General features: G+C 46.4%; 1 protein-coding gene across 2 annotated transcripts; it reads right to left on the minus strand.

The window, feature by feature from the left end:
- Nucleotides 1–2,103: 2,103 nt before the first annotated feature.
- Nucleotides 2,104–5,371, minus strand: C18H15orf48 (chromosome 18 C15orf48 homolog). 2 transcript variants are annotated; one of them, XM_021645080.2, is made up of 5 exons: nt 5,258–5,371; nt 5,077–5,138; nt 4,826–4,911; nt 3,963–4,023; nt 2,104–2,483 (listed from the first exon to the last, which is right to left on the minus strand). In XM_021645080.2, the coding sequence occupies exons 2-5, from the start codon at nt 5,110–5,112 to the stop codon at nt 2,415–2,417; spliced, it is 252 nt and encodes an 83-aa protein (XP_021500755.1). In that variant the 5' UTR covers nt 5,113–5,138; nt 5,258–5,371; the 3' UTR covers nt 2,104–2,414. The 2 variants fall into 2 exon arrangements, with proteins under 2 accessions (XP_021500755.1, XP_060227648.1); XM_060371665.1 differs by lacking the exon at nt 5,258–5,371 and having other exon boundaries at nt 5,077–5,244.
- Nucleotides 5,372–9,629: the final 4,258 nt, after the last annotated feature.

Consider the following 9,629-nt stretch of genomic DNA (forward strand, 5'->3'; position numbering starts at 1 on the left):
TCTCAAGATGGGCCATCGACATGAGAACCACCACTCTGCAAAACCAGCCATATAACCTGAAAGTATCGATTCTTTCCACTTCTTTGTGTGAGAGCTTGTCAGAGACAAGGTGTCCGCCCTATCCTGTATGTCTCAGAAAACACTAAGCTCCATTCCCAGAAGGAAGGAGGGCAGCACAAACAGGCCCAGGAACATCTATAAAGGCCTTGCTACCCACCTCCCGCTGCCCCAGACCCCAAAGTCCAGCAGTAGCTTGGAGGCCTTTCGAGTATCAGATTTCTACCCAATGACCAAGTTTAGCGGAAACTAAGCCTAAATGCAGACAGTTCATTCTAACTGGGTCTTTGGTCTTAGTAAGACTTTGATATGCTTTTCTCCCCCTTTGTCATAAAACGATGGCCCTTTCCTGCTCCCCCAGCTGTCGCCATTGCTCCTGCGCTCTTTTCCTCACAGATCTGCAAACCGGCACCTTCCACCACCATGTTCACACTGCCATGGTCAGCTTTGTGTTTGGAAGTTCGTTGGCTCGGCTGTCCTTCTGAGAGTACTTTATACTTTGCTCTAGGGGTTGGCTAACCATCACCAAACTGTTCAATTTTATTTCCCTAAGTCGGACCATATTCTACTTCAAAAACTTAAGCAAATAAAAATGTAACTCCTGACTGTTCTGTGTAAGCCCTGGGATTAACCATCGGGACTCCCCTGTGGAAAAATCTGAGGCGATAAGAAACAAAGGTTGAGAGAATTAGTAGAGGAGTGTGCATCCTTTCCGAACTCCCAAGTGCACGTGGGTTTCTAGTGCTATGAGGGTGACAAGAATTTAGTCCTTTTCATGTAGTTCCATCATTTTTATATAAAAATTAAGAAAACTTCTGGGTGCAGTGGCACATGCCTTTAATCCCAGCACTGGCTTGGGGAGGGGGGGAACAGAGGCAGGTAGATCTCTATGTGTTTGAGTCCAGCCTGTTCTACATAGTGAGTCCAGGCCAGCCAAGGCTACACAGAGAAACCCTGTCTTTAAAAAAAAAAAAGTTAAAAGTATCTTTACCACCATAATCTAATAGCTAATGATCTTCCGTACATAATCAAGAGAAGTGAAAATATGTGGCCTCCAGAAGAGCTTGCTCACGACTGTTTTCTATTAGCATTGCTCACCATAGCCCAAAGTGGAAACACTGCAAATGTCCATCATTTTCAAATGGACAGACAATATATGGACTAATATACAACAGGATAGAATCCTTTAACAAAGGGATGGGACGCTGAAAATGCGATACAACAAAAATGACTTGAAAATCCTCAAAGGTAAAGTCAGAAACCAAAGTCCATACAAGGTCCTGTTTATATGAAATGTCCAGAATAGCCCAAGCCCAGAAATGAAAGTTTATTAGTGTTTGCCTTGGACTGGGAGCAGAGGAGTCAGGGGCAGTGATTGCTCACGGGCACATGGCTCCTTTGAGAACAACGCAAATGCTCTAGAATTAGATGGAGATGATTACACAACTGTGTAAACATAATAAAAAACACTGAGGTTTAATTTAGGAGGGTGACTACTATAGCATGTGAATTATATCTCTGTTTTACGTGCAATTTTTCACATAAAATTTTTCAACTTCCTACTTGATCCCTTTTGTAAGGGCAGTCAAGAGGCAGTGCTGGGGGGTGGGCAGCAACGCTGGATACGATCAAACCATTACTGTCAAGTCTCTGTTTGGACAGACTCTACAGGATGCTGGCCAGGGCTCCCAGTCTCCCTTCTCCATCCTCCAGGGAGCAGCGGAGTTCCCACTGGCTTCTGCAGGGCTGATCTCCCAAAAACCTGGGATTCCTGCTCACCAGCCATCCTCATGCAACTCTCTCACCTGTCTCTACTTCCCCTTTCTCCCGAACTTACCGTGCTCACATCCTTCCAAATTTTGCACTTGTTCTTTGCTTTATTGTAACTGATACATGCTCAAGAAGCTTCTGGGTTAAGTGACCTTGGAAGTAAAACTTAGGAAAATCTGCACTTAATGATGTTTAAAAGATGATGTTTTATGCTTTCAAAATGTGGTTTTTTTTCCCATAAAAAAGATGTTTTCCATTTGTTAAGTAATTTTTTGAGATTGCAAAAAAAAATTTTTATTACAGGTAGTAATCTAATTTATACATGTTTATACATTTTAAGGGATAAATCCAAGCATCACAAACATAAATTTTCAAATGTGAAAATTAAAATTTACAGCACTGAACACAGAAAACTATTGTCAGACTATGGGTTACCTCCAATTGCTCACGCAGGACCCAAAGAATGTAGGCAAACCCTAAAAATGTAGCAGAAGCATTTCCGCACACTGGCTCCAAACTCTAGTTTGTGCAGAAGTGTTTCCACTAGATTCATAGAGTGTTCTTTGGAAGAACAGGGAGGAGAGCAATCATCGGGTCGCCCTTCGGACTTTCTGCAGCTCCTCAATGGGCTTCCATTCCTGGTTGATGGTAATGAGCTTTGAAAACAAAGCAAGACACTGTATTAGCCGCAGGCTCTCTGTCCTCGCCCTTCTTTGGGGATCTGTCCATACTCCCAAAGGAAAAATATTACCATAGTAATAAAAGAACCACCTCTCCTCATCTCTGAAACAAGCACAGATTATCAAACTGGGCCTATTTCTACTACTCTATCCCCTAAAGCCCTTGGGTATGTAGATTCCACGGGATCAGGGGGAGCAGACACACACTTATACCCTATTTTCACTAGCAGTTTCAAGAATTTTGCTTCTTTGGTTTGGTTTGGTTTTGGTTTTTGGTTTTGGTCTTGTTTTTGTTTTTTTGAGACAGGGTTTCTCTGTGTAGCCTTGGCTGTCCTGGACTTGCTTTGTAGACCAGGCTGGCCTCAAACTTACACAGACCCACCTGCGTCTGCCTCCCTGAGTGCTGGGGTTAGAGGTGTGCACCACTGCGCCTGGTTTTAATTTGCTAAGATCGTGTTTAAATGCAAGAGGTACATTCAGTCCTTGTGAAAGGCTGTACAATGTTCCTAGCACAGGGCGAGGCACACGGTGGGCTCTTAAAAAAATCCCCTCATTCTAACTGCTTCATGAAGGCACAAGTGATTCAATCAGTTCTCAGTCAGACACGCCTGTTGGTCTTCACCAGTGAAAGTTACAAAGATCCTGAACAGCCCTAGTTGGCTTAAGTGCTATCAGGGGTTTGCTCTGTGTGGCCTTGCTGGCCTCCTAACAGGTGTTTACTCTGAGCCCACCCCTCTAGCCTTCAGAATATTTAAATTACAAAGACTAAAACCTAGGTTAGTGAGATGGCAAGACGGCTCAGTGGGTAAATGTGCTTGCCACCAAGGCTGACAACCTGAATTCGATTTCTGAGAGCCTCGTGGTGGGAGAGAACTGATATCCTCAGTTGTCCTCTGACCTCCACACACGAGCCATGGCACAGGCTTAACCACCCCCCTACAAGTAATTAAAAGTAAATGCTTAAAAAATAAAGCCTTTGGAACAGTCTTTTAAAAGAAAGTGACAGCTAATTCCACTGGGAAAGAATCCACTCCCGTTTTCAGGAACTCTTCTTGTTTATCGCACCTTATATCAGGTAAGTAATATGGAAACAAGGTCATATATTTCAATAATGATAAAGGTTTATATCTGGGTGCTAAACATGGGCTGGGCACAATGCTAAAAGGCTCTGTAGGCTTGGAGTGCTGTACACCCATTTACAAGGAAGGAATGCACCTCTTGAATTTAAATGCTATCGGGGCGAGGTTTATTATCATGCCCTTTTCACAGATTCGAGAAGCCAAGGCGCCCAGAGTCCTCTCTGCAGAGCAGAGCAAGGACCTGAGCTAGGTCTCTAGAACACTGTTTCCGAGGGACGCTGAATGTCATTCCGAAAGGGCAAGGGCTGCCATCTGCCTGGCTGAACAAGGTTTGGACTGGATGCCAATCACGCATTGTAAACGCAGCGATCGATACCTTTTGGGGTTGAGTAGGATCCACCATTTCCCAAGGTTCTGGGTTTTTTTTTCGATCAAGTCTAAAAGTAAAAGAAGATTAGTTAAGTGAAGGTCAATTCGTCGACGAAGGCCCTGAAAGGACACTGGGTCTATAAACTAGACAGACTCTTGTCTCCACACCAGAACTGTCAACTTCAGCCACCTGGTGCTAACAGCTGAAGTTAGAGAAGCAGCCACTGAAAAGGCAGTTTGTTTCCATCTTTAAGGTTCCCTTCCTCCGCAGGGCACCAGGGCACGGCGAGAGGTCTGTTTGCTTTGTTGGGCAGGACTAAAAGGCTACTCCCACAAACAGGCAGCAATGGAGGTGAAAGGATAAGCAGGAAGAGCCATCAGGGGTTCTAGATGGGATGGGGGGCGGGGCGGAGGGCTAGGCTTGAACGGGGTGGGGCAGGCTCCAGGCACCAGCAGTGACCCTGGACAAGGCTTTTTATTTTCTTTTAGCCAAAGTTGAGACTATGAGAATTCATTGCAGACAGCCGAATGTATCAACGCCACCACGCCGGGACAGAACTTTCTAACAGATTGAACTCTTGAAACCTAAAATGGTCATGCGCGGTGGTATGTTTAACTGTTTTTAAGTACCTCAATTTCAAAGCTTAAATTTAAAAAGAAATCAGATCTGACTTCACTGCAAGGGAGTAGAAGGTTCAGACACAAGAAACAAAACGCCACCGTCAGTCTTTCTGGTACCAGCATTGTTTTCAGTCCCCACTTTGATGCTCTTATGCGTAGGAAAACCCCAGACACTGACAGCATGTGTTTCAGAATCTGGGGGTCGGAGAAAAGCTCCTCAGAGGAGCCACAGGAGGCGGCAATACTTACACCACATCGGTTTTTTTCAAAGCATATAAACCAAAAGAGAGGGCTCCAGTGGCGGCCGTAGATATGATAAGCGCCAGAGGAATGAGCTGAGAGAGAACAAGTGACAGAGAAATTCAGCGGGAAACGGAAATATAACAAAATAGCATAAAAGTTCAAAAAGTCTTCCCCATCCTTTCCCTCTCTCTTTAAAGAAAACAAACAAAAACAAACTCTCAGAAGTCCAGATGTACTTATTGCTTTAAAACACTTACTTCCTTATTTTTCATCAGCGTCTGGAAAATGCCCATGATGACTTTAGCGTAGAATTCCAAATCTAGAAGAAGGAAAAATCCAAGATACCGGTCAAAACCATCTTCCCCTGGACCCCGGTACCCAGTCGCGGAAGGCCCGGCGAGGGCCCGCTCGGCAGAACTTTCCGGAGAGGAGACGCACCTGCGGCGGCTGCGGCCGGGAGATGTTAACGCCCAGCAGCGAGCCGGCCTTATAAGCAGTCAACCGCTCGCGGAGGGCCGCGTTCTGGTCACGCGGGGACCGGTTCCACCGCACCGCGCCGAGCCAGCTCACGGGCGCCCCCTACAGGACAGCGGCGCAGCGCGGCCGCTGACCGCGGTCCTTAACCCGTGCTCCCCTCTCACGCTCCCTCCCCATCCATCACCTTCTGTCCCAGTCCTGTGCCTCCAAAAGTCTGGGAGGTTCAGGTTCCGGTGTGATGGCCAAGGCCTGGGTGAGAGATGTCCAGACCTTCTAAAAAGCGGGGGTGGAGGGAGGGCTGAGGAAGGGCAGGGGCCCCAGCGTGGGGCCTTCACCCTGAGTACCAGGAGAGCTTGCCAGAGGCAGAGCGAATTTGGACAAATTCGACCACGTAAAAGCTCCAAAACGCGACACGTCGCACACACGGAGATTCTTAAAAAAAATAAATTGTAAAGTTCAGATGAACTCCAACAGTGTCCTGATTAAAAGAAAGAAAGAAAGAAAGAAAGAGAGAGAGAGAGAGAGAGAGAGAGAGAGAGAGAAAGAAAGAAAGAAAGAAAGAAAGAAAGAAAGAAAGAAAGAAAGAAAGAAAGAAAGAAAGAAAGAAAGAAAGAAAGAAAGAAAGAAAGAAAGCTCCGAGCTAAGGGAAACAAAACAAAATTCCACTGCAGAAGATCCCAAGTGCCCATTGCTGCGGACTCCGACTGTTGGCTTCTGTCTTTGGGTTCCTCCTAACTCAGCAGCTTTGGCGCTCCGTTTCTTTGGAAGCAATTCCGCTAGGCCAGCGGCTGTGCACCAGACGCTGCGTTGGATTCCTTGGATGGGGTGGACAGGGGTGTGGTGGGGGCGGGGATGGTCCCTCTTTAGACGCAGAGCTGTTGGAGGCTCGCAGCTAGGGAGTATAAAGATGAAGTCGGAACGGAAGCCTGGCTACAGAACTCTTAGGGCATCCTTCAACAAGGCTTGTTTCTTTACTTAAAAACACGCTGAAGGGCTGAACTTGTATCTTAGTGGGAAAACCCTAGCCTAGACTGTGCTGGAGTGTACAGCCTATGGCAAAGTTGGATGATCCTGTGATGGGGGTCAAATTTCCAGTACAAAACCCCTTTTTGCAGTTATTAAACTTTTTTGGGGTGTATGTGGGGGGGGAAGCATCTTCCTACACCATAGTTGGCCTCAAACTTAAGGTTCTTGCATTCAGCTGATTGAGTGTCGGGATGATAAATGTGCACAACTACAGAGAGCAAAAAAGAGAACATCTTTTTAAAAGATGTTTTACTAACTCTTTGATTTTACTCTTTGAGAATCCCATTCAAGGTATGTCGGTCATATTCACCTCCACCTCCTCCTCCAACTCCTCCCAGATCCACTCCTACCTCCTTACCCTCCCAATTAACTAGTTTTGTGTGTGTGCTTCCCCTCTGATCTGGGGTGTGGGGTCATCCATTGAAGCATGGCCACCTGCTGAGGGCCACAGTCTTAGAGAAAGCCGACTCTCCCTCCCAGGAATGCCATCAGCTCTCAGTCAAGGGTCCAGGCTTGGGGCTCCTTCCCCTCCCATGCTAAACTGTTGGCTGGTTTGATCCTCAGGTCCTTTGCAGGCAACCAGCTGCCGTGAGTTCACGAGTGCTGTGATCCTGTCAAGTCCAGAAGACACCGCTTAGATCCAGTCCTCCAGAAGCCTCTGGTTCTTATAATCGCCCCCTACCCCTTACATGGGGATCTTTGAACGCTGGGGGCCGGTGTTATGACATAGATGGCCCGTTTGTGGCTGAGTACTCAACTGACAATTTAGTGTCTGCGTTTTAGCTGGTTGTGGATTTGAGCACTGACCGTTATCCACTGAAAACTCCGCTGAGGTGCTGAGGTCTGGGAGTTGCACTAGTCTACCAGTAGAGAGAGATGGATTTAAGGGGCAGCGGTGTGTCTATTTCGAATAGGTATCATAGTGGGCTCACGCCTGGGGCCTGTGAACTTCCCAGCTATAGGCTCTTGGCCAGAGTTACAATACCAGACATGGGTTTCCTTCTGTGGAGAGGGTCTTAAATCCAATCTGTTGTCTAACGATTGGTTAATTCCATAGCACCTAGGGGGAGCTGGGGAAGCAGGATCTTACTACAACACAGCCCAGGCCGGCCTCACCCATTGGTCATTCTCCTAGTTCACAGATGGGTAAGGCCATTCATGACCCCCCCCCCCCCCGTCCCTCAGCAGCCTACACAGTCCCTTCCATTCAGGACACATCTGGGCACATGTCCATAGGACTCCTTTTCTCTCCTCCAGAGACACGTGGTCAACCATGTTCATAACTGCTCTAGTCACAACAGCCAGCAAATTTACCTTGATAATCACTCAGAATAGGTGCCAGAGAGTGAGGAGAGTTGTTACATTATTCTACTTTTGTACCCAAGCTTTCAGAATAAAACGTTAAATGAATGGAAAATATATATGTACATTTAGAATGTGCTCATATAACCTGTAAAATGCGATTTTTTTTTTTTAACTTACAGCAATGACAGATCCAGGAAGCTACTCCTCGTCCTTTTATATTAACTCTCAGGTGTGCTGAGTTCTGGAAGATGTAGGGGTAACCCCTTAGATTCAAGGAATTATAGCAATTGGGGGTGGTTTTTATTTAGCAGCTAATCTCACTATCTCACTTAATAAGGCAAATGCAGCAATGTAAATAGTAAACTATTTGCTCAATAGTTACAAAGTCAGGTAAGTGACTAAAGAACTATCATGTCGTTTGCTCTTCTGTCTGAGGTTGCCGTGGGCTGAACCATCCAGAGCTTCTCATCACCTAGTTCCTCAGAATATAAACAGTTCCCCACAGCCTCAGGGTCACACTAACTGGACCACAGATGCCCCCTTCACTCAAGCACTGGATACTGACATCCACATGGGACACCAGGCCACTGCTGTCTGGGAGACTGGGATGAGAAGCGGGTGTCAGAGCTCCCACTAGCCAGTATCGCTGTAATCTTGCCAATTCTCTGAGGGAAGCTTTGTCTCCCCAACTTGAATGCCGGACACTTTTAGGGCCTTCCCTATCTACTGTGACCTGACTTACAGACACATCAAGCCATGGTTGTTTGGCTCTCACCCTCGGCATCTAAACTTCATCAGCCCTGCCCAGGCCTCATGAGAAAAATAGAACATTCTCGTTATTGTTTGAGATTCCTTCTGACCAACCTGGGCAGAGGGCTACGTTGATCCCGTGACCTCATCCTTCAGTGGCTGCTTTACCAGGTTTGACAGTGGGATCTCCAGGCCTTCTATATGCTCGGGTCAACTACTAAAGGCTAGAGAGCAGTCTGAGCTCAGTACAGGGGGGAAATACACACTGCCAACTCACCCATGTCTTTGCAGGCCAAGTATTTGTTTTTCGCAAAGGCTTTGGCATGAAAGGGGAATGGGGTCTGTTTGCCCATTGAGAAAGAAGGGGTGGAGGAAGGCAGTATGAAAAAGGCACATGTGCATGGAATGTCATGACAACCAGTTTAGTACACCACAAAACGTTAACTGAAAATTAAAATTATATATCTAGTCTTGGAAGCTGTCCAGAGCGATCTTCTGATAATGGAAACCGGGTCAGACCCTGCCATCTCCTGGGCATTTCGGTGGCAGGCAGGTAGGTGCTGCCTTGCTAGTGCAGTCATCAGCGTGTGCACTACTCTTACTATTTGGGGGTTAAAAGAAATCAAGGACTGGAAGGTTAAATACCAAACAGGGTTTTTTCAATTCTTAATTGCTTCTATAAAAACACAGACACAGACAAATCTATTGCCTCAAGTTACTTGTACTTACAAAAGGGAAAAGATAAGGGTACAACAGAGAAACCGAACAATAGGAAGTGAAGAGAATGAGCATCACCAACAATGTGGAGAGCCCACGCCTCCAGCCGGTGACGGAGCCACCAGGAGCTTTCCAAGCTACACGCAGAGACACTGACAAACACAAACCCCCGGGGCTGACTGTTCTATAAAACAAAACAAAACAAAACAAAAACTGGTCTGTTTTTCAAAGACGTTGAGGCCAAGAAAGACTGACAACTGTTCCCAAGTTAAGACATGTTGACAACTAAACTCGATGTGTAGATCACCTGACAGAAAAAGATGCCCACACAGGACATCACTGGGACAAAGAGAGAAACCCACTGAATGTTAAAATACTGTTGACGATGCTAAACTTCCCGAGCTTGTGAGCGACTTGTAGAACCAAGGCGATTTTATTTGTGAGCACGCACACTCAACCCTAGCTATACTGGAGCACCGAGTACAAACAACCACGAGCCATATGGTGTTGGAGAGGCATGCATGACAGTGAACTC

The sequence above is a fragment of the Meriones unguiculatus genome, chromosome 18, assembly GCF_030254825.1.
Source record: "Meriones unguiculatus strain TT.TT164.6M chromosome 18, Bangor_MerUng_6.1, whole genome shotgun sequence".
Lineage (NCBI taxonomy): Eukaryota > Metazoa > Chordata > Mammalia > Rodentia > Muridae > Meriones > Meriones unguiculatus.